At 46.7% G+C, this 24,380-nt stretch overlaps 1 protein-coding gene across 1 annotated transcript in view; it reads left to right on the top strand.

The window, feature by feature from the left end:
* The first annotated feature begins 197 nt into the window (after window positions 1-197).
* STMN3 (stathmin 3) overlaps window positions 198-24,380 on the top strand; it is a 33,571-nt gene continuing 9,388 nt past the window's right edge. The window contains exons 1-2 of the mRNA XM_087962413.1: window positions 198-339; window positions 22,723-22,818. Of these exons, the coding sequence (XP_087818539.1) occupies window positions 321-339; window positions 22,723-22,818 (115 nt within the window). The 5' untranslated portion in view covers window positions 198-320. The remainder of the gene's footprint in view (window positions 340-22,722; window positions 22,819-24,380) is intronic.

Here is a 24,380-nt window from a genome sequence, read left to right as displayed (position 1 = left end):
TTTATCCCAAACCCCTAACATCTCCCCACCAGAAACTGGAAAGGTTTGTCTCTCCAAAGCCAGTTGGGTCTTCCAAAAGTGGCCACTCTCGTGTCTTTCCTTCCTTTCTTTTCCTTTTAGCCTCCCTCCCTCCCCTTTGCACACGCGTCCCCTCCCTTCTCGGAGAGCCACAGCCCCCCTCCAGCTGAGTCACAGCTCTCCTTCCTTCCACAGCATTGCAGTGCTCCGGCAAGCACAAGGCAGCCCTCGCCTTCTCCTCCTCCTCCTCCTCCTCTGCGTTCTGCAGCCGTCCTTCCACCGCCCATCTCACCATCCTCACCATGGCCAGCACCGTTTCAGGTACCGTAAAACCAGGGATGTTTTCCCTTTTTTCCCTCCCTCCCTCTATCTCTCTCTCCTTCCAGGGCATTCTTATTTGCGAGATTTAAGGCAATGCGCCCTTCTCCTTTCCATGCCTGGGGTTGCGGGTGGGTGGCTGGGTGGGATAGAGGATTTTTCTTCCCTGGCAAAGCTCTAGCCATAAAGCCCAGCGTCGTCGGTAGTCTTTTTTTTAAAAAATATATATTATTTTGCTTTGGGGGGTGGGGTGGGTTTTTTTTTCCAGGTTGCGTGGATGGGCTGACGATAAGGTAGAATTTGCCTGCCAACCGTTGCAGGATGGCGAGAGATTTCTGTACCCAATTGGAAGTTCTTTTTTAAAAAAATTTTTATTTTATTTTTCATTGACGAAAAGAGTAGGTATTTGGGTTAGCCGTATCAGAGGTTGGAGAGCTAGCTGCAAGCTTGCTTTGGAGGGAGTGGTCCCTCCTCGGCGCTGAACGAGAGCCAACACTCGCGTCCGGGCAATCTTTTCCCCGCAGGGGCTGTGGTGCCACCGCAGAGCTGCACCTTGTTTGCCTTCCCGGGGGGAAGGAGGCCTGGACCGGGGTGGGGGCGCAGAGAGACAGGCGGGGTCCCGTTCTTAGGGATTTCTAGGTATGCGCCAGCTTTCCGATCCTAAATACGCCTTGGGGGACGCCTTCCATCTTTATTTTATTTTATTTTATTTTTTTAAGCAGATGAAAGGGGTGGTGTGTGGATACAATCGGACAGCAATAGACGGTTTGCAAAGGTTTTTTTTTTTTTTTAAAGAGCTGTTGCCGTGCTGGGGAAAAAAAAGGGGGGGCTCCTTTAAAACATGCTTCGGACAAACGCGTGTCCGTCATCCGACCCAAAAAAATGGGGGGAACCTCGAAAGGGCAACAATGTGCCGCTATTTTTTTGTGTGTGTTTTTTTTTTCCTGCCTTCGGTTTTCTATGTTTCTGTTTCCGGGAGTTTTAGAAATGGGAAGCACAAATCACCTTCCATCATTTGTCCTCCTCTAAAAAAGAAGACAGAGAAGGGAGGAAGGGAGGGGAGGAAGGAAGGAAGGAAAAAAGAAAGAGAGAGAAACAGAGAGAGGGAGGGAGGGAGGGAGGGAGAACACCCCAGAAAGATTATCGGGAGCCAGCTGCTAGGCATGGTCAGAGAGAGAAGGGAAGGCAACGTGCAAATGTGCACAAATGCACAAACTGGCTGGCAGGAAGATGCTGTGGGGTGTGTACTGGTGAGCTCAAATGCCCAGGCAGAGAGTCCCCCGCTGCTTAAGGATGCTCAGAGGCAGCTGGAACCAGGAGGTGCCTTTGAAAAGGAGCTGCCCACCCGATGCCAGGGAGAAAGCCCAGGCTTCCTTGCAGCTGGCTGGAGCAGACGGGCAGAGGTGGAGAGAGAGGGCGGGGGAGAGAGGGGGAGAGAAGGAGAGACAGAGGAGGGAGAAGGAGAGAGAGGGAGGGAGGGAGAGGGAGAGAAGGAGAGAGGGAGGGAAGGAGAGGGAGAGAGAAGAGAGAGAGAGAAGGGAGAGAGAGAGAGGGAGGGAGAAGGAGAGAGGGAAGGAAGGAGAGGGGAGAGAGAGGGGGAGAGAGGGAGAGAGAGGAGGAGAGAGAGAGAGGGAGGGAGAGGAGGGAGAGAGGGGAGAAGGAGAGAGGGAAGGAAGGAGAGGTGGAGAGAGAGGAGAGAGAGAGGGAGAGAGAGAGAAGGGAGAGAGAGAGAGGGAGGGAGAGGGAGAGAAGGAGAGGGGAAGGAAGGAGAGGGGAGAGGGAGGGAGAGAGAGGAGAGAGAGAGGAGGGAGAGGGAGAGGAGGGAGAGGGAGAGAAGGAGAGAGGGAGGGAGGGAGAGAGAGAGAGGGAGAATGGCTGGGGCAGCTGCCCCACCCACCCTGCTTCTTGCGACTTTCCTGCAGAAATGGCCTAGAAAGGAAGCCAAGGATTGGTCCCCTGCCTTGAGAGTAGAAGATCCTGGAAGGGATGGGGGGTGGAAGGAAAGGAGGAAGGGAGGGGGCAGCACCAGGTGCATTCCCCATATGGTGCTTAGAATCAATCTGCTCCTTTCCCCAGGCTAGATATTTCAATTTCCTGACAATGACAAAGGGCCCTTGCAGCGGTGGCGAGGTTTGCCTTGGAGAGCTGCTGCCCTCCTCCTCCTCCTCCTCCTCCTCCTCCTCCTCCTCCTCCTCCTCCCTCCAAAATGGATTAGCGGTTGCAATGATGGGATGGAGGGGGTGAGGGGACTGGAAGAAGGAAACCAGGGCTTGCAAGGTAAGGGGACTGCCTGCCCAAAAACAAAAAAAACCAGAAGGCGCAGAAGAGGGAAGAGATTAGCTGAAGACAAAAGCGGAGCCCTGCCTATCGGGGGCCCCATTACCACCCCACCGTTCTGCAGGAGGGTGAAATCCGAAAGCGCTGAGAGACGAGGGGTGCATTTGATCCCCCGTTCCCAGCCTCCTGCCCCCTAAAAGCAGGAAGATACTAACGGGAGGAACATCTCCAGAAACCTATCAGGGAACCGAGCAAAAGATGCCTGCAGCTGGGAAAATTAAACAAAAAACAAAACCCAAGCGTATTTTTTTTTCCTCCCCTCTGGTCCATTCAGCCTCTTTCATCTGCTTCCTTGATCCCATTTCGGCTTCCCCATTTAGCAAGCCAAGGAGGAGCCACAAGCAACGGAAGCTCAGCTGCTGCAGTCTATGCCCAACCGGGCCAAACCTTTGCAGCCAGGCGAGGTCCTACCCAGCCAGCCACACCTTCTCCAACATTCTCCCCAAAGAGGCAGCACAAAAACCTGCAGCCACGCTTGCAGCCCCCACCCCTGCCCCCGCCCCTCTTTAGCTGGGTGGGGAGACGCCACCAGCCCATCGCTAGGGCAAAGGACACCTTGGAGCCCGAAGCAGGAACCCCGTAGCTCCAGAGTCAACGGATGTTTCTTTTGTCATTTTGAATTCTCTTTTTTTCTTTCCCCCCTTTCTTTAAATCTTCTCGTCCTCTTTATAAGCTGCCCAGCGTTTACGGCACCAGTGATGGGCGGCATCTAAATTAAATACATCAAATAAAACCAATTCCCCCCCCAATCATTGGAGGGGCATGGATTTGGTCAGCTGGGATGGCATTTGTGGGAGGGGTGTAGCAGGAGACTGGGGGGGGGGGGGGGCGGAACCGTGGCCCCCTCCTCAATATCTTTACCTGTAGGAGGAAATATAGAAAAACTGACATGGCAGAAAAAGAACCGGGGGTCCGCTCTGCCTTGAGTTTATTTGTTGGTTGTTTTCTTTTTAATTCGTTTGTTATGTTTCAATGCTTGTTTGTTTTATAGTTTTGGGCACATTGTCGGGGGAGATTTCCTTGACCACACCTTTGTGGTAAAGGCACGAACTGGAGACCTGGTTAACCTCCACGTCCTTTTGAAATCTGATCAGAGATATTAATGTTTGCTAATGTTGTTCGAGAATGGCAGATGTAGAAAACAAAGCATCGTCAGCAGAGGTTGTGTGGGAAGGAGGAAAAAAAGTTATGTGCCTTTCCCCCTCCCACTCCAAAAAAAAAGGAGGGGGGAGCAGGTTTTCTTGAACTGTGGAGTGAAAGAATAAAGGTGTCAGCTTTGGAAGCCATATTAGCACCAGAAGCTTCCACGCTCCCACATTCTTGAGCCTGGGGAGATGGGAGGGGAGAATTGCACGGAGCATCTGTGGTTAGACATAATAGCATTCTTCTTTAGAGTCAAGGTCATGTTGTTTCCGCACCTGGCTGAGGAGTGGTTGAGGGGACATCTCAAGTTGGGACAGAAGGTGTTGTACCTGATGATTCTTGACTCTTGACGAAAGTATATTTTCTTTTATGTACACTGAGAGTATTTGCACCAAAACAAATTCCTTGTATGTCCAGTCACACTTGGCCAATAAAGAATTCTATTCTATTCTATTCTATTCTATTCTATTCTAGTCTAGTCTAGTCTAGTCTAGTCTAGTCTAGTCCACTTCAGTCCGGTCCAGTCCATTCTCTATTCTATTCTATTCTATTCTATTCTATTCTATTCTATTCTATTCTATTCTATTCTATTCTATTCTATTCTATTCTATTCTATGGTGATTGGGGCATGTGAGGGAATGATGGGTGCAGGGAGTGGATTTGTAATTGTTTTACTTATTGGAAGGAAACATGGAACTTTCAGATTCAGGATTTCCCAGATGTGCCAGTTTACTGCTACTCTAATAAAAGGAAACTTTGAGAACATGTCTGTCTCGGAGTTATTTATTGGAGTGGAGGTTTTCTGGAACGCTGACAAACTGCTGTAATTCTGTTTATTCGGAGATGCCATACATTTTCAATTGAGAGATTATGAGAAGGAAGGTGGAGCCAGGGTGAATTTGGCAAACCAAAGGCCGCCTTTAGATGTTTTAACCATGGATCTTGTTTTTCTGGTCCCATGTGCGAATCCAACAAAGGCTTGCATTTTTTCTTCTTCTTCCCCCTTCTCGTATCTTTATATGTCAAGAACTTTATATGTCAAAACCAGCATCTACTTGGATATGGCGGATTAGAAGAGAGAAGGGGAGGAAAGGCAGGAGGACGGGAAGACTTTAGGGCTGAGAGTTGGCATGAAACTGCAGGTTGGTTGAATGTAAGCCATCAGATCCATGGGGATTCTTAGCAACCATATGGACAGATCTCCTCTCCGGTGATCTGTCCCTAATTTGGTGCTTTGGGTCTTCCAAACTTAACTTCTATCACCCAGGTAACTGATTCCAGCTTTTTCTTTTTTCTTTCCCCTATTCTAGTTTTATGAAAAGCCGAGCTTTTATATAAAGTGCCCAAATACGAGTGAGAAAAAACCCGTCACACACAAATATGGTCAGTTCATTCCTTCCTCCCTTCCTCCAGAAGTTGTGTTTCATCCCTAGGTGAGCTGTTGGACAGAAGAGATGCTTATCTTAGACATCTGGATTCCCCCCCCTCCTCTTTTACCATAAAATCCCACATTTCTTTCGACAGCTAGATCCTGTCTATATGACCTCAGAGACAAAGGAGGCTCTGAATCTGCATGAGCACATAGGGAAAGTTCCAAACAACTGCACAGCTAACTGTTTGCACAAATGGCAGGGCTGCGTTTGTAAATTCTTTGGCTTTTTCTTTTGCAAAACAGAAAAGTACAGGAGAGTTAATTCCCTTGGAGGATTTTTTTCAGCGTGGCAAGTGGAACCACTGCAGCATCCCCAGGGTCACAGGATCAAAATTCGGGCTTTTGGCAACTGACTCGTATTTATGACGGCGTGCCAGTGTCCCGGGGTGTGTGTGTGTGTCACAAGATTCCCCTTTTGTGACCTTCTTGACAAGCAAAGTCAACGCTGAAGCCAGATTCACTTAAGAACCGTGCGGCTGGCTGAACAGCTGCAGTGATTTGCTGAACAGGTCATAAAATGGGGGCAAAACTCCCTTAACATCTGTCTTGCTTAAGCCATGGAAATTTTGGGCTCAACCGTGGTCGTAAGTCGAGGATTATCTGCATTCTGTCTCTTTTTTTTTTTTTTACCATTCCCGACCTTGGATATATTTATTCTCTCTCTCTTTCTCTCTCTCTCCCTCCCTCTTTCTCTCTCTCCCTCTCTCCTCTCCACCCCCTCTCTTCCCCCTCCCCCCACACACATATAAATATATCCAAGGGTGGGAATGTAAAAAAAACACTGGGCCAGGAGCTGCCTTGCAGGATAATTATATTGGCTAATTCTCTCCCTACTCAAAAAAAACACACAAAAAAACAATCTTTTTCGTTGCTTGCTTGCTGCAGTCTCTTTCTCCTCCCCCTGCCTGCTTGCCGCCATCCCCGCCTCCGCTAAATAGGATTTGGGTTCCTGGGGGAATCCCCCAGAGTCATTTCCTCTCTCCGGAGCTGCCAGGCTCACGCCAGCAAGGCTCCAGGACTTGAGAGCTGAGCAGGTTGTGATCGGTTTCCTGCTGGCCCCAGAGTCAGGAGGGGAGCCATCTTCCAGGATGAGCCCTGCTTAGTCCAGAAGTCTCGCCTCTGCCTCCCTTTCCTTTCCCTGCTATCCCTTCAACTGCAGCAGGAGGCGTGGCCTCACTCTGGAAGGAAGGTTAAGCCAGAGAGAAGGAAGGCATCATCGGTTGGCCTTTTGCTGTTCCCACCTCCTAGGAAAAGCATCTTCAGTCCTAGCTACCCTGCAAGGGGTTAGGCTACTCTCCTTCCTCCCTTCCTCCTCCTTCCTTCCCTTCCTCTCCTCTTCTTCCTCCTCTCTTCCTTCTTTCTTTCCTTCTTTCTGCCCTCCCCTCTTCCTTCCTTCTCCTCTCCTTCCTTCCTCCTTCTCTTCTTCTTTTCCTTCCTTCCTTCCACCCTTTTTTCCTTCTGCCCTCCCTCTCCTTCCTTCTCTTTCCTTCCTCCTTCTCTTCTTCCTTCCTTCCTTCCACCCCTTCCTTCCTTCTGCCCTCCCTCTCCTTCCTTCTCTTTCCTTCCTTCTCTTCCTTCCTACCACCCCTTCCTTCCTTCTGCCCTCCCTCTCTTTCCTTCTCTTTCTTTCCTCCTTCTCTTCCTTTCCTTCTTTCTTTGCTTCCCCTTCCTTCCTTCCACCCTCTTCTTCCTTCCCTATACAAACCAACAACTAAGCTCAGAGAACCCCAAGGACTCAACGGTCATTGTGGAGAGCCCAGGTAGCACGGTGGTTACAGTGCAGTATTGCAGGCTAACTCTGCCAACTGCCAGCAGTTCGATCCTGACTGACTCATGGTTGATTCAGCCTTCCGTCCTTCCGAGGTTGCTAAAATGAGGACCCAGATTGTTGGGGGTAAAAGGCTGACTCTGTAACCCGCTTAGAGAGGGCTGTGAGCTATTGCTATCGTTATCTGTCTATCTATCTATCTATCTATCTATCTATCTCCATCTCTCTAGATCTCTCTCTCTCTCTCTATCTAAATCCATCTCTCTAGATCCACCTCTCTAGATCCACCCCTCTAGATCTAACTTTCTAGATCTATCAACTATCTAGATCAATCTAGATCTATCTAGATCTATCTATCTGTCATCTATCTATCTATCTATCTATCTATCTATCTATCTATCTATCTCCATCTCTCTAGATCCATCTTTCTAGATCTATCTATCTAGATCCATCTTAGATATATCTATCTAGATATATCATCCATCCATCCATCCATCCATCCAGATCCATCTCTCTAGATCTAACTTTCTAGATCTATCATCTATCTAGATCCATCTAGATTTATCCATCCATCTATCCATCCATCTATCCATCCATCCATCCATCTATCTATCTATCTACCTATCTATCTATCTCCATCTCTCTATCTCCATCTATCATCTATCTAACTCCATGATGGCGAATCTATGGCACACGTGCCAGAGGAGGCATGCAGAGCCCTCTCTGTGGGCACATGAGCCATCGCCCCAGCTCAGCTCCATCATGCATGCGTGCACACCTCCCGCCGGCCAGCTGGTGTTTGGATCTCTGCCACACATGTGTGGGGTGGGGTGGGGTGCATGCACGGGGGCAGGGTGCATACATTGCATTTTGAGGATGCGTACACACGCTTTGGGCACTCAGTCCTGAAAAAGTTAGCCATCACTGATCTATCTATCCGAATGCAGTATTGCAGGCTAACTCTGCCCACTGCCAGCAGTTCGATCCTTACCTCCTCAAGGTTGACTCAGCCTTCCATCCTTCTGTGGTGGGTAAAATGAGGACCAGGGGTGGGAATTTACCGGTTCGCACCTATTCGCTAGAACCAGTTGTTAACATTCTAAGCAGTTCGGAGAACCGGTTGTTAGAAGAAACTACTGGGCTAATCCTGTAAAGAAGGCAAGAAGGAAACATTCTGGTGTTGCTTACAGAAACTGCCTCTCCGTTAACCCTTATTACATTCTTGGCAGGACTAGACTTCCTGTCTCAGGAACTTCTCTGGAGTTTTTTTCCCCTCCTTTGCTGGTACTTTGCTTGTGTGGAGGGACCATTCAAAGTTACAATGGCACTGAAAAAAGTGACTTATGACCATTTTTTCCAATGATGACTGTTGCAGCATCCCCACAGTCATGAGAGGCCAGGCGAGGAGATGCGTGCCTCGATGTGAGTGATATTGAGTTGGCCACGCCCAGCCAATAACACAACCACCAAGCCATGTCCACCCAGTCACATGACCACCAAGCCACGCCCACCACCTAAGCCACGCCCACAGAACTGGTTGTTAAAAAATTTGAATCCCACCCCTGATGAGGACCCAGATTGTTGGGGGCAAGAGGCTGATTCTGTAACCTTGTTAGAGAGGGCTGGGAAGCAACTGCGAAGCGGTATATAAGTTTTAAGGGCTCCTGCTGTCGCTGATTCCATTCTCTCTCAAATAAAAAAATGGGTGTGTGTGTACAGGGAAGAAGTTTGCTTGCGTTGCAGAATCAATAAGAGATGAAAGCAGCAGCCTTTGGCCTGAGAAACTGCAGGATCTTTGTGGAAATCTTTCAGAGTTTGCTTTTCCATTACCGGGGCTGGCAATATCAAATCTGGGTCATCCAGCATGCTCAGTCAGCAGATTTAGACTGCAGCAGTTGAAGGAGCCAGAGTTGCGGGTAAAGTGGGCACAGGTAAAATAAGTACCACGTTTGTATAAAATAAAATAAAAAAAAAACATGATCGCAAAGCAGTTTTGTAATGAAAGGATCCCACAAGGAAGCAGAGAGGCTGACGCACCTACTGGTGGTCCTTGACTTACAAACAGTTTGTGCTTACGACTCTCGTCGTTAAAGTCACATGATCAAGGGTTCAGAGGTTTGGCAACTGACTCGTACCTATGACGATGGCAGCGTCCCGGAGGTGACCTGATCCCCTTTTGCAACCTCCTGACCGGTGGTGGGATTCGCCTCTGCTCCGGACGAGCCAAGTCAATGGGGAAGCTGGATGCGCTGAGCAGCCATGTGACTAACTGAACAAGTGCAGTGGTTTGCTTAGCAACCGTGGCAAGGAAGGTCGTAAACCAGGGCAGAACTCGCTTAAGAATTGTTTTGCTTAGGAGCAGAATTTTGGGGCTCCATTGAGGTCATAAGTTGAGGTCATAAGTTGTACAGAGGTACTGTAGTTTGGTCTAGCGGCCCCACTCCATCTCTCTTGTGCCTGTGGTTTTTTTAATCTCTACGTAATCCTCTGTCATTTTAATTGCTCTTATATAGTTTTTATAATGCTTAATCTTCTTACCGTGTAAGCCACCCAGAGTCACGTGGAAAAACGAGATGGGAGGCGTATAAAGGTAATAAAGAAATAGTTTCCAGGAGTCAAGATTAACCTGAAGGTACACTGACACACACCCACACAAAACACACATATATAGAGAGAGGGAGGGAAGAAGAGAGGGAGAGGGAGAGGAGGGAGGGAGGGAGGGAGGGAGAGAGAGAGAGGGAGGAGAGAAGGAGAGAGAAGGGAGGGAGGAAGAGAGGGAGGGGGAGAGAGGAGAGGAGAGAGAAGGAGAGGGGAGGGAGAGAGGAGGAGGAGGGGAGGGAGGGAGGAAGGGAGGAAGGAAGAGGGAGGGAGGGAGAGGAGAGAGGAGAGGGAGAGAGGGAGAGAGGGAGAGGAGAGGGAGAGGTGAGAGAGAGAGAGAGAGGGAGAGGAAGAGAGGGGGAGAGGAGGGAGGGAGGAGGGGGAGGGAGGGAAGGAAGAAGGAAGAGGGAGGGAGGGAGAAGGAGGGAGGAGGAGGAGGAAGGAAGAGGGAGGGAGGGAGAAGAGAGAAGAGGAAGGAGCAGAGAGGGAAGGAGAGAGAAGAGAGGGAGGGAGAGAGGAGAGGAGGGAGGAGGGAGGGAGGGAGGGAGGGAGGAGAGAAGGGGAGGGAGAGGAGGGAGGGAGAAGGAGAGGAAGAGGGAGGAAGGGAGAGAGAGGAGAGAAGGAGAGAGAAGAGAGGGGGGAGGAGAGGGAGGGAGGAGGGAGGGGAGGGAGGGAGAGGGGGGGGAAGGAGAGAGGGAGGGAGAAGGAGAGGAGAGGGAGAGAGAGGAGGAGAGAGAGAGAAGGAGAGAGAAGAAGGGAGAGGAGAGGGAGGGAGAGAAGGAGAGGGAGGAAAGGAAGAGGAGGGAGGGAGGGAGAGGAGAGAGAGAGAGAGGGGTGAGAGAGAGAAAAGGGGAGGAAAGGGGGAGAGGTATAACAATAGGAATACTAACAGCGATAACAACAAAGCCTCACTTGACCTGCGCTCGGCTCCAGCCATCCGTCCATGTCATCCTGTGAAGCCTCTTTGCCGTTGCTTTTCCTGGTATTTCTCTCCCCTCAATTTCCCAAAGGAGCCCAAACTCTCTCACTAGAAGGGGAGCAAATTTAACCGCTACGGCAATGATATCGCCCAGACTGGGCAAAGCGAACAGCCGGGGTCACCCAGGAGCTGATGGGAAGGAGGGAATGGAAGCAGATGCCCTGACCCACTACTAGTCCAACTTCTGGCTTCATTTTGAATTAATCAAGGATTGACCTATACGAGTAGGGTGTGGCCTAGAGGTGAAGACACCGGCCTCCCACTCAGAAGGTTGAGAGTTCAATCCTAGGCAGCTTAGAGATGTTTCACCGGTCCCGGCACAAGGTTGAAAGTTCAATCTTGGCAGCAACAATGTTTCCTTAGGCATCGGGAAGGGCAGCTGGCCAGTAAACACTCAGCTCCATTCAGTCGCCTGGACTCCACCCCAAATAAAAAAGAGGTTACAGGGTCATAAAAGGGGAAAAAGAAATATATCTCCGCTTGCTTTGCACAATAATTTTTCCAGCTTTCCTTAAAACAAGGATTTGGAAAAGGTTGGATGGAAGGAAGCAGGGGTAACAAGATGGCGACCGTGGGGCAGGAATTAGGGATCAGGACTATCCTGGAGTCAATGAGGAATGCCTGAATGCTGGGAATTTAGATTCCTTTAAGTTTCTGACCTGTGGGCCATGGTTATTCAGAATTTCTGAATTCACCAGAGCTAGAAACTTGGGGAGGCTTTGAAAGTCTTAGCGTTATCTGTGTTTCTTATTTAACTCTGAAGATCGCAGCAATTTCTGTTTTTCTCTTTTATCCAGTTGCTTCAGCAACACAGCAGGCACCTTCTAAGATGCTGTAGGGATATTATTGGGGGAGATTAAACAGCTGGAAACTGACCGGCCCAGTGCACAGAACACACTAAGACCAAAGCTGGGTTTCCTCGACACCCTAATCCGCCAGCTGCTCACACCTACCTTAGCTATTTAGACGTCCCATCATCCCGCCCTTCGCCCTATGTGTGAGTGTGCTTTGCTAGTTAGTTTCTGCCAGTTATCTGCTGGTCCCACGTGAACCAGGTTTAGTGAGAAAGCAAAATCCTAGGATTTACAGGGAAAATCAAGAGCAAGATTCAAAAGGTTTTACGCACCGGTCAATCTGAACCAAAAATGAACCATCGGTTGGTGGTTACTTTGTAGGCTGCTTCAAGCAATAATTGAGATATCAGGGCTGGCATTGTTCATCCGGTTTTCCTTCGTTAAGGGCTACCGTTTATTCCCATTTCTTCCCTCTGCTGGTCCTTCTGCCTTTCGATGTGTGGTTATTGATTTTCCCATCTATAAATCTGTACGCATATAGATCTGAAATTGAGCACCAACTTTTAGGCAGTTGACTTCACAATGCCCTCTCCAGCTCTTAAGGGTGGCAAGACTACAATATCACACAATCCATGGTCTAAACACTGCTGCTGGAAGCAACTGACAACTGAATTGGTGCAGATTAGTATAAATGCACATTTCTTAAAAGAATCAAAATATTTTGGGCTTGGCAGAAAAGACAAGATTTTGATGCTTTTGCTCAGAATCCTGCAGGCTTTTAAATTTTTATTTATGTATTTATTTTTATTTTTTCTTCGAAATCTTGTGTAATATTTCCTGAATTATTTGAGTCATTAAAGCATAGCTGGCTGGAGAATTTTGGGAGTCGAAATCCACAGGTCTTAAAGTTGCCAAGTGTGGAGACCTCTGCATTAAAGTATTAAAGTTATTTGTTATTTCATTTTAGGCCTACCATATATCCATCAACTAAAGTGGGTTTTGTCTGCTATATAGGTAGTCCTTGACTTACAAACTGTAATTGACCCAGCAATTATGGTCATTATTAAGCTGTCCTGGTCATTAAGTGGGCCAATATGGACCACTTAACAGGTGTCTCGCTTAGCAATGGAAATCTTGGCCTCAAATTGTGGCCGTAAGTCAAGGACTGACTATAGCTCACCAGCTGGAATTTGGAAGTCTTGGACTCTGATGCCACTTCAGGAAGAAATTTGTCTGCCTCAGCTTGTTCTATTTCGAGCTGATTATTGAGCAGCCACGTAATTAAGGAAAAAGGGTGAACTTCTCAGGGTAAAGAGAGAAGAGGAGAAAATTCTTAATTGAATGCCAGAGCGATTGCCTCCGTTTGTAAAATGGGAGCTTTGGCCATCTTCAAGAAATGGAAGCATTTACTATGGATGAGATCAACAGACAGGCCTGGAAATGGGATGAGCCACCTCAGCAGAAGTAGCGGATGAGCAATTTTGGATGAGCTCAGCAAGGTTGGGCCTAGTTAGCACTTGGATGGGAGAACTTTGAAGATTATCAAGATAGACTGAGAGACTGGGGGGGCAGGAGGAACAGTCTCAAAATAAGCCAGAGTAAACCACTTCCACAATAGCAATAACACTAGCACTTATATACCATTTCATAGTATTTTATAGCCCTCTCTTAAGTGGTTTTCAGCCTATTGCCCCCAAGAATCTGGGTCCTCATTTTACGGACCTTGGAAGGATGCAAGGCTGAGTCAACCTTGAGCCCGGTGAGGATCAAACTGCTGGCAGTGGGAAGTGAACCTACAATACTGCATTCTAATAGATGGATGGATGGATGGATGGATGAGTAGATAGATAGATGCAATAGCACTTAGATTTATATACTGCTTCACAGTGCTTGCAGTCCTCTCTAAGTGGTTTACAGCAGCGGTCGCCAACCGGTGGGCCGTGAGAAAATTTTGATGGGCCGCAGAGAAATCTCACCCCCAGAGCAACCCCCAAAAAGCAATTAATCCAGGCTGCACAGAAACACAAGGCTGCTCAGCCCACATGGCCCACGGGAACCCTCCCCGCCCACTCACTCCTTACCCAGTAAACTTGCCTGATAAATTGCTATTTTTCCTTTTTCCAATCATCATCCGTTCTCTGTGCCAGGAGATTTAGATTAGCTAGGAAGCAGGAAATGGTTGGATTTCTTGCTTTCTGGCTAAGCACAGCCGAATCTCCCTCAGGACTGAAGGTTTTCTTGCAAGCAAATTCAGTGCAGATTCACGGCAAGCAAATTTGAGAGACTGAGCTAGCCGATGGCAGATAGATCACTCAGTGATTCTGTGAGCAACTCAATCTGCCTGCTTTGCCTGATTTTGGGTAAAAGTTGCTCTTTTTTTTAATAAAAAATTCAATATTTACATTCATTTTATGTGAGACTGAGCTAGCCAATGGCAGATAGATAGATTTCTGAATGAATCTGTGATTCTGTGAGCAACTCAATCTGCCTGTCTGCTTTGCCTGATTTTGGGTAAAAGTTGCTCTTTTTTTATAAAAAATTCAATATTTATACTGTATAAATATTTATAATATTTACATACAAGCCATGCCCAGCCAGTCACATGACCACCAAGCCACACCCACAAATTAGGCCACACCCACAGAACCAGCTAGTGGTCCCTGGGATCTAAAATTATGAGTTTGGTGGTCCCTGAGGTCCAAAAGGTTGGCAACCCCTGGTTTACAGAGTTAGCATATTGCCCCAATAATCTGGGCCCTCATTTTACCATTCTCAGAAAGATGGAAGGCTGAATCAACCTTGAGCTGGTAAGGATCGAACTGCTGGCAGTGGGCAGAGTTAATCTGCAATACTGCATTCTAACCACTGTGCTGCTAACCAATGCTGCTCAGAAATTACATGGACATTCCATGAAGCGACCAGTAATTCAGCTCAATTCCAGAAACTTTATTGAAGCGAGCTCAACCAGAGAGGGGCTATGGCTCCTTGGACAGCAACAGACATAGAAACTCATAATTTGTTGCTTGAAGATCCCCTGACATCAGGATTAGAGTTGGAAGGAACTTTGGAGGTCTTCTAGTCCAACCCTCTGCACAAGCAGAAAACCCAAACTACTTCAGACAAATAGTTGTCCAATCTTTTCTTAAAAATCTCCAGTATTGGAGCACCCACAACTTCTGGAAGCAAGGCATTTCACCAGTTAATTATTTTGTCAGGAAATTTCTCCTTAGTTGTAGGTTGGTTCTATCCTTGATTAGTTTCCATCCATTGTTTCTTATCCTGCCTTCAGGGGCTTTGGAGATGCAACAAACAGCCTTAGGACTGATAATGAGATGTTTAAGTGGCCGATTGCTTCTGCTTTGTAGGAGGATCAGAGATCAGCAGTAAAGCAACAAGCAACGGACCACAAACTAGCAGTGTAGCAATAAAAGCTTGGAACAGATATTCAGATGCCAGGATGGGTCAACGCCTACCAAAATATTTGCTCAACAACCACACCCACCCACACAGAGCTGGTTCGCTTGAGGACGGCTGAATCAGGCAGCCGTGGTGCTGAAAGGACAGCTCCTCTGGCTGCAGTTTTCTGATTTCACGGAAAGCATCACAGGCCAGAATTATCTGCTGTAATAGGAAGTGATTTTTGAGCTAAAGCAACGGTTTCTTTTTATGTACGTGTGTATTTATTTATTAAAATTATATGCTGCCCGTCTCACTAGCCAAAGTGACTCTAGGCAGCTTATAATGCACAAAAGAAAGAAAAAGAAAGAAAGAAAGAAAGAAAGAAAGAAAGAAAGAAAGAAAGAAAGAAAGAAAGAAAGAAAGAAAGAACAGACAAGGAGAAAAAGAGAAAAAGAAAGAAAGAGGAGGAAAAGAAAGAAGAAGAAGAAGAAGAAGAAAGAAAGAAAGAAAGAAAGAAAGAAAGAAAGAAAGAAAGAAAGAAAGAAAGAAAAAGAAGGAAGGAAGGAAAGGAGGATGGAGGAAGGAAGGAAGGAAAGAAAAAGAAAGAAGGAAAGGAAAGGAAGAGGAAGGAAAGGAAGGAAGAACAAAAGAAAGAAAGAGGATGAGAAAGGAAGGAAGGAAAGGAAAGGAAAAAAAGGAAAGGAAAGAAAGAAGGAAAGAAAGAAAGAAAGAAAGAAAGGAAAGGAGGAAGAGGGAGGAAGGAAGGAAAGAAAGAATGAAAGAAAGAAAAAGAAAGAATGAAAGAAAGAAAAAGAAAGAATGAAAGAAAAAGAAAGAATGAAAGAAGAGAAAACCCACACAAATACAATAACATTGACAGGAAGTAGATAAAACTAGGAATCAAGCGGTAGGGCACTAGGCCCTTCTCCCTTCCTCCACCAGCCATCTCCACTGTAAAGTGCCAACTAGCAATGCCAAATTTTTGAGATCCTTCTGGAAGGCCAAGAGGGTAGGGGTGGATTTCATCTCCAGTGGCAAAGGGGCTTCAAAGAGCAAGGATTATAGAAAAGGGAACAGCAGGCCTTGGGGGGTGAAGTGAAAAAAGGGATCAGCCCAGAATTCCTACATAGTCACAAACAAACGAAGTCCAACTCCACTCAAGAGCCGTTGACTCTTATCTAACCGTATCCAGGTACCGGCCATTAGCGGAGAAGATTCCCATGAAAGACCTGAAGCATTAAGTCAGCTGAAGCAAACCTTTTGTGCCTGACAGGGGCCACCTCAGAAAAGGCCCTTCTTCCTGAACCCCAGACCTACACTCCCACTCCCTGTCAGCTGTTCGACCCGCCCCTCAGAATCAGATTCCAACAGGGGCGTGACAGTTGTTTTTTGTTATATCAATAAAAAAACTTTTTTTAAAAAAAAAGACAGGTCGATATCTCTTTGAGAGAACGGGCCAAGCGAAGGACAACCTGGCCCTTTCTCTTGCTGTCCAGCTCCACGATACTTTTGTGGGATGGAAGAGGGCTGCGCGAAGAACACTCCATTACAGTCCCAATTGGATGGTCAGGCAAGTTCAGGGCAATGGTGTCTCCAGGTTTCTTCCCCCGTCGCTTTCTCTGATAACACTCCCTGCGACAGGGAACGGATTCCCCCCACTTCTTTGGGTCGCCGCTTGTCAGGAAGCAGCTAATTGCTCCTGATTGCTGGCTGGCGCCGAGATGGAGCGACAAAAGGTCCCCAATGCCAGGAACTGTGCACACACCCCTCTCTCTCATTAGTTTTCTCCCAACAGCTGAGTCCTTTGTCTTCCGCTGCTGATCTGGAAGAAATGGGATCTTTTATGTTTGCGGGATGTTGATAAATATGAATGGGGAAACAGATCCCGAGACTAGGGTCAGAATAAACAGGGTATAACAGAATAACAGAGTCAGAAGCAGGGATGGGATTCAAATTTTTTTAACAACTGGTTCTGTGGGCGTGGCTTAGGTGGTGGGCGTGGCTTGGTGGACATCTGACCGGGTGGACGTGGCTTGGGGGTTGTGTTATTGGCTGGGCGTGGCCAACTCAATATCACTCACATCGAGGCACGCATCTCCTCGCCTGGCCTCTCATGACTGTGGGGATGCTGCAACAGTCGTAAGTGTGAAAAATGGTCATAAGTCACTTTTTTCAGTGCCATTGTAGCAAAGTACCAGCAAAGGAGGGGGAAAAAACTCCAGAGAAGTTCCTGAGACGGGAAGTCTAGTCCTGCCAAGAATGTAATAAGGGTTAACGGAGAGGCAGTTTCTGTAAGCAACACCAGAATGTTTCCTTCCTGCCTTCCTTACAGGATTAGGCCAGTAATTTCTTCTAACAACTGGTTCCCCGAACTACTAAGAATGTTAACAACCGGTTCTGGCGAATAGGTGTGATGAACCGGTAGAATCCCACCCCTAGTCAGAAGGGACCTTGGAGGTCTTCTAGTCTAACTCCCTGCCTGGGCAGGAAACCTCATCTCTCTATACCATTTCATCACTTGTAAGACATTATGGCTGAAATGCGGAAGGCTCTGTGAGATGCAGCATGGCAAGTTCTCTAGGACTTAGCTAATCTAGTTTTGCTTTGTTCTTTTCACCTGGTCTGTGCTTTTCACCTGGGATGTGATTATACATTTAGCCAGGACAGATAACAGTTAATCTGAGTTGGAAGGGACCTTGTAGGTCATCTAGTCCAACCCCCCGCCTAAGCAGGAGACCCTACACCAGTGATGGCGAACCTTTTTGTTGTGGTCTGCCGAAAGCGTGCGCACACCAGCACCCACAATGCAATGCATGCACCCCCGCCCCAGCCCCTTACCTGCACTGCACATGTCTCCCAGCTGATTTTGGGCTGTTTGAGGCCATTTTTGCCCTCTCGGAGGCTCGAGGGAAGCCTCTGCAGCCTCGGGAGACTGAAAAATAGGCCTTCAGGAAATACTGGTAGTGCCCATTTTCAGCCTCCGGGGGGCCTCTGGAGCCCAGGGGAGGCTGTTTTCGCCCTCCCAGAGGCTCAAGGGAAGCCTCTGGAGGCTGGAAAACGGGCCTGTTTCAGCACTTCTGGTATTTCCAGAAGGCCCGTTTTTCGGCCTCCCGAGGCTGCAGAGGCTTTCCTCTGGGAGGCTAAAAAGGCCACAAATGGGTCGAAAATCAGCTGGAAGGCACACGCATGCGCAGTGCAGTTAAGTTTGGCTGTGGCTCGCATGCCCGCACAAATGGCTCTGCGGGCCGCCTGTGCCACACGTGCCGTAGGTTCGCCATCGTGGCCCTACACCATTTCTGACAAATGGCAGTCCAGTCTCTTTGTCCAGTTGAAAACTTGGGAGTTATGGGCGTATCTTTAATGGTGGTTTGGCTACATGTATGTCGTGTGCTCAATTTGACTCATGGTGTGCAGTCCAGTGGGTTAGGTTATTGTTAAGTGTACCGTGCAGATCCCAAAATGGGGTCACAGGTAGTCCCCAACGTACAACAGTTCATTTAGTGACCGCTGGAAGTTACCTCAGCACCGAAATAAGCGACTTATGACCATTTTTCACACCACCGTTGGAGCCTCCCTGGAGTCACGTGATCAAAATTCAGATGCTTGGCAACTGACTCGTATTTATGACGATTGCAGTGTCCCCGGGTTATGGGATTCCCCTTTTGCAACTTTCTGACCAGATTCACTTAACAACGGGATTACTAACTTAACAACTGTGATGGTTCACTTAAAACCTGTGGCAAGAAAGGTTGTAAAATGGGACAAACCTCACTTAACAAATGTCTCACTTAACAACGGAAATGTTGGCCTCAGTTATGGTCGTAAATCAAGGACTACCCGTATTCAATAGAGTAACCCCTTAATGGGTTTCTTGTGTTATGAAAGCACCCCTATCATTCCTAACGATAGATACAGGCTTCAAATGATGATGTTTTATTGCATTTTAATTATATGCAATTGTCTATAGAGGGAACTTTTAATTAAATTAGAGGTGCCAGGTTGGGATAGGTTGATCTGAGGTGTAGGCATTTGTATTTATTTTTATACCTGGAGTTGAATCAGCTTTCTTAAAATGACATGTAATACAGATTACAGTAGACAGAAAAGTATGTTTGATTTTCCAAATTCTTTCTTGGAACTAATACTCAAATGCTGGTTAGTGCTGGGCATGGAAATAAAAAGATTAAAAAATGGTGCACAGGCAGAAATTCTTTGAAAAATAGAATTGAGCCAAACGCTCAAAGACCAATTTGGATTTAATGTTAATTTTTAATTTCTATTTATGGGTTAAATGTCAAAGAGCTTAAGGTGTCATTCGTAACATTTCCCTCTTCAAGAAAGCAGAATATTTGTAGCTCGGGGTTGAACTGTGGGGTCCTTGGTGCTCTCCGATCTTGGTGGTTTTCTTGCAGACGTTTCATGACCCAACTAGGTAACATCATCAGTGCTCATGATGGCGTGACCTAGTTTGGGTCATGAAACGTCTGCAAGAAGACCACCAAGATCGGGGAGCGCCAAGGATTCCTCTTCCCCCCCCTCTTCCAATTTTATCCGAGAAGCAATTTTGTGAAATAGGTTAGTCTCACGCACACCTTGACCGGTCTAAAACTACCCGGCAAACTTTTGTGACAAACAGCAGATTTTAACCTGGTCTATACTCTTAACCGCTACACCACACATAGGGTCTCCTGCTTGAACAGGGGGGGTTGGACTAGAAGACCTCCAAGGTCCCTTCCAGTTCTACTCTGATCGATTGAATGCTACAAGGGTGGCAATTGGTTTCTACAGCTGCCTATTTAAGCCATTGTGCATGCTGGCTATTTTCCCCTCTTTCCAAGCAAACGGGTCAGGTTTAACAAAACATGACATGGATCATCGTCTTACCTAATGAAGTCCCTTCCCTGCGAGTTTTTCAGGGGCAAACAGACAAGAACGAAGATAATTACGTTGAGATGCAGCCCAAGTGTTTTGGCTCAGGGCCACCGTGGAGACATATATTTCTGCCTCCATTTTATCTTTGCTACTCGATCAGCGATAACATCACCCGACCCTAATTATGCTAGTCACGCATTCGGGCTATTAGTTCTGTAATTTATGCGTCTCTCCCCCCCCACACACACACACACAACTGAGAAACATTTTCTTGGCTATGGCGGATGGAACATTCTCTCCTGGAGCTGCCTTCCCAGCAGACGTTAAGATTGAAGTCCTCGCTTTTAAAATGCATTGGAAATTCAGGCAATTTCCAGAAGTATGGATATATATTTTTTTCCAGGTGCGTTTGAGGAGCGAGGTGTGAGTAGTTGCAGAACCCTGCAGATGTGATCATATTTTTTTTTCTGATACCAGTGCTATAGTTATTAAGAGGCTTTCACAGAATAACTGAGTTGGAAGGGACCTTGGAGGTCATCTAGTCCAACCCCCTCCTCAGGCAAGAGACCCTATACCATTGTAGGCAAATGGTTGTCTAATCTCTGGAGCACCCATAACTTCTGAAGAGAAGCTGTTCCATTGGTGAATTGTTCTCATTGTCAGGAAATTCCTTCTTATTTCCAGGTTGAATCTCTCCCTGATCAGTTTCCATCCATTATTCCTTGTCCGGCCTTCAGGTGCTTTGGAAAATAGTTTGACCCCTTCCTCCTCCCTGTGGCAGCCCCTCAGATATTGGACTTGCTATCATGTCTCCCCTGGTCCTTCTTTTCATTAAACTAGACATACCCAATTCCTGCAACCATTCATCATATGTTTTAGCCTCCAGTCCTCCAAATTATCTTTGTTGCTCTTCTCTGCACTCTTTCTAGAATCTCAACATCTTTTTAACATCTTGAGGACCAAAACTGGATGCAGTATTCCAAGGCTGGCCATATTTGAATCCATCATTGTTACCACCTATCTTATGTCTTTCAATCATTGTGTTATGGTTGGTCACATAGTTAGCCAGATGTTTATACTGGATTTGGCATTTTTATCCTTCTATCAAGTCCTTCCAAAGGACCTGAGATAAGCAGATGTTGTTTTTGATAGTTAAAGCAGTGGCCCCCAACCTTTTTTATGCCGCGGCCCGGTACCGGCATCAGCTGGGCGCCGCCATCTTGTTTTGATGAAAAAGTGCTTCCGGTGAGCTCACCGGAAGCACTTTTCATCAAACAAGATGGCGGCGCTGCTTTCAGTGAGCTTTTCCGGGTAGAAATGGCTTTCTACCCGAAAAGCTCACCAGCTGCTAGGCGCCGCCATCTTGTTTTAATGAAAAAGTGCTTCCGGTGAGCTTTCTACCCGGAAAAGCTCACGGAAGCACTTTTCATTAAAACAAGATGGCGGCGCCAGCAAACCAGCGGTAGGATTTGTTCCACGGACCGGTACCGGTCCGCGGACCGGTGGTTGGGGACCCCTGAGTTAAAGGGACATAGGTTATAGTATACGGTAATCTTCAGCCATTCTTTTAATGACAGTTGAAAGTTACAGTGGCACTGAAAAAGAGCAACTTATGACCGGTTTTTGTGTTTACAACCATGGCAGCATCCCTGTGGTCATGTGATCAAAATTCGGGCGCTTGGCAAGTAGCATGCATTTATGACAATGTCACTCTCCTAGGGTCAGGTGATCACCCTTTGTAACTTTCTCAGCTAGCTTCTGACCAACAAAATCAATCAATCAATCAATCAATCAATCAATCAAGTCAGAATCAGAATAGAGCTGGAAGGGATTTTGGAGGTCTTCTATCCAGCCCACTGTTCAAACAGGAGATGCTACGCCATTTCAAACAGTCCAGTTTCTTCTTAAAAACCTCCAGTGATGAAGCAGCCACAACTTCTGGTGGCAAGCTGTTCCACTGGTTTTATTGCCCTGGCTGTTAGGAGGTTTCTCCTTAATAGCCAGATTCACTGAATGACCGTAGGATTCTCTTAACTGCTGTAATTCACTTAACATCTGTGGCCAAAAAAAGGTCATAAAATGGGGCAAAACTCACTTAACAAACTCCTTGGCTTAGCAACGGAAATGCTGGGCTCACTTGGGGGCCATAAGTTAAGGATTGCCTGCATTAAGTCTCAAGAAACAGCCATTGATTTAAAAAACATTGAAAGTGCTTATGAATATGGCTTATAAAAATATGATGAATGGAATGGAATGGAATAAGAATAGAATGGAATAAGAATAGAATAGAATAAGAATAAGAATAAGAATAAGAATAGAATAGAATAGAATAGAATAGAATAGAATAGAATAGAACAGAATAGGAATAAGAATGGAGTGGAGTGGAATAGAGTGGAGTGGAGTGGAGTGGAATGGAATGGAATAGAATAGAATAGAATAGAATAGAATAGAATAACAGAGTGGGAAGGGACCTTGGAGGTCTTCTAGTCCAACCCCCTGCTTCAACAGGAAACCCTATACCATTTCAGACAAATGCATGGGACCCAAGTGGTCTGTGTTAACTATGCATGCCCAAATCTTTGGATAGTTTCAAAAACTAGTGTTTTCCCCACGCCCAAGCAATCGGTTAGGATGCTGGATGAGGAGCGTTTCTCAAGAATGGGTTAGAATTCTGAATATCTGGTTTTGGGGACCTCTCAGTTTGCAGTGTTACATATTGCATTGTTGGGGTTTTATGTTTATTGTTTATCTCTGTTTCTTAATCCTCTTTTGGCTACCCAGAGTCACAATTTGTGACTTGGGAGGTCTCATCAATTGCACAAATAAACATTTCAAAGTCAATTTGAGTGGTTATTCTAGGTCTTCCGTCCTAAAATTCCCCCTTGACCATTCCATATCCTGTAGCATCAAAGTATATTTATGTGCCCAATGAAGTACGGTAGAACAAGCCAACTTTGGTCACACTGGATGGGATTGATAGGATCGGCCATCTATGGAGAGCATTAGATTATGGAAAGCTGCATTAAACCATGCTCAACTTGCATTTTTATTCTGCTTTTTCCAGCTTACAAAGAGAAAATGAAGGAACTGTCTCTGCTTTCGCTGATCTGTTCCTGTTTCCACACCCAGCCGCATCCAAATACCATCTACCAGTATGGAGGTAAGTGGCCCACATGCCTTACAACCTGCAGAACCACAAACTGGTCCCTCGAATTGCTAACTAGGGCATACAAAACCTTTGCTAGACCAATACTCAAATGCAGCTCATCTGTCTGGAATCCGCAGTGTATATTGGACATCAATACAACTGAGCGAGTCCAGAAGTATTTCACGAGAAGAGTCCTACACTCCTCTGCTCGCAACAGAATACCCTATATCACCAGGCTTGACATTTTGGGCTTGGACAATCTTGAACTACGCCACCTACAGTTGGACTTAAGCGTAGTACCCAAAATTATCCACTACAATGTCCTACCAGTCAATGACTACTTTCAGCTTCAACCACAACAATACAAGAGCACACAACAGATACAAACTCAAGGCAAACCGCTCCAAACTCGACTGCAGAAAGTACGACTTCAGCAACAGAGAGGTCAATGCCTGGAATGCCCTACCTGACTCTGTTGTTCCATCCTCTAACCCCCTCACTCCTTTAACCTCAAACTATCCACTATTGACCTCACCCCATTCCCAAGAGGTCTGTAACGGGTGTGCATAAGTGCACCATCGTGCCTCCCGTCCTTGCCCTATTGTCCCCATTCATTCGTACCTTTTTCCTGTATTCTTACTCATGTTTATACTTATACCTATTATCTTGTAAGCCAGGGGTCCCCAACCACCGGTCCGCGGACCGGTACTGGTCCGTGGAACAAATCCTACCGGGCCGCTGGTTTGCTGGGCGCCGCCATCTTGTTTTGATGAAAAAGTGCTTCCGGTGAGCTTTTCCGGGTAGAAAGCTCACCGGAAGCACTTTTTCATCAAAACAAGATGGCGGCGCCCAGCTGATGCCAGTACCGGGCCGCAGCATAAAAAAGGTTGGGGACCACTGTTGTAAGCGATTGACAAATCAAATAAATAAATAAACAATTCCCCTTGCTAGTTCAAGGAGGGAAACGAACACGTGGAAGACCAACTGCAGAAGACAGGTATAAATCATTGCGATTTCAAGTGAGATACATACATTCACGTCTTTCCTGACCAGCTGCATCTTGTCTGCGGCCCAGGCTGGGCCTAACTGAGTTGATAATTGATGAATGAATGAATTTATGGAGGAAAACAATGTCCGCCTTTCTGTTGCAACAGAAGGACCACATGCTGCTTTGAGCGTGCAAAGGGTCCATCCATCAAACAAACAGGGAAACCGCAAATAGTGCCTTGTGCTCATACAAGAGAAGCCACCGCTGCAGGAAATGAAGGGGCAGACAAGCTGGTTCCACTGTCTGTTAGAGTCTATTCTGATTAGGTTCTCTGATTCCCTCAGGACTCATCCATTCTGCCATTTAGCTGACAGAAGCAGCAACAGGGAGAGGCCGTTTTTCTGCCCTGCTTTGAAGAATGTCTTGCACTGGTTTGCTAAGGTTCCCATTGATTTATTATTAACTAACTAGATTTTTATCCCACCTTTATGTATATTCATAAGGATGTATATTCCTTGCAGTCATCTAGTCGTTGGTATTCCCTCTGAGAGTCGTTGAGGCCACTTGGAGGTTGATCTGTACCCTG

The sequence above is a fragment of the Notechis scutatus genome, chromosome 3 (assembly GCF_049901735.1).
Source record: "Notechis scutatus isolate UNSWTSFEM ecotype Mainland chromosome 3, rNotScu1.2, whole genome shotgun sequence".
In the NCBI taxonomy this organism is placed as follows: Eukaryota; Metazoa; Chordata; class Lepidosauria; order Squamata; family Elapidae; genus Notechis; species Notechis scutatus.
The sequence above is the reverse complement of the archived record's forward strand: the minus strand, read 5'-3'. Positions and strand labels throughout refer to the sequence as shown.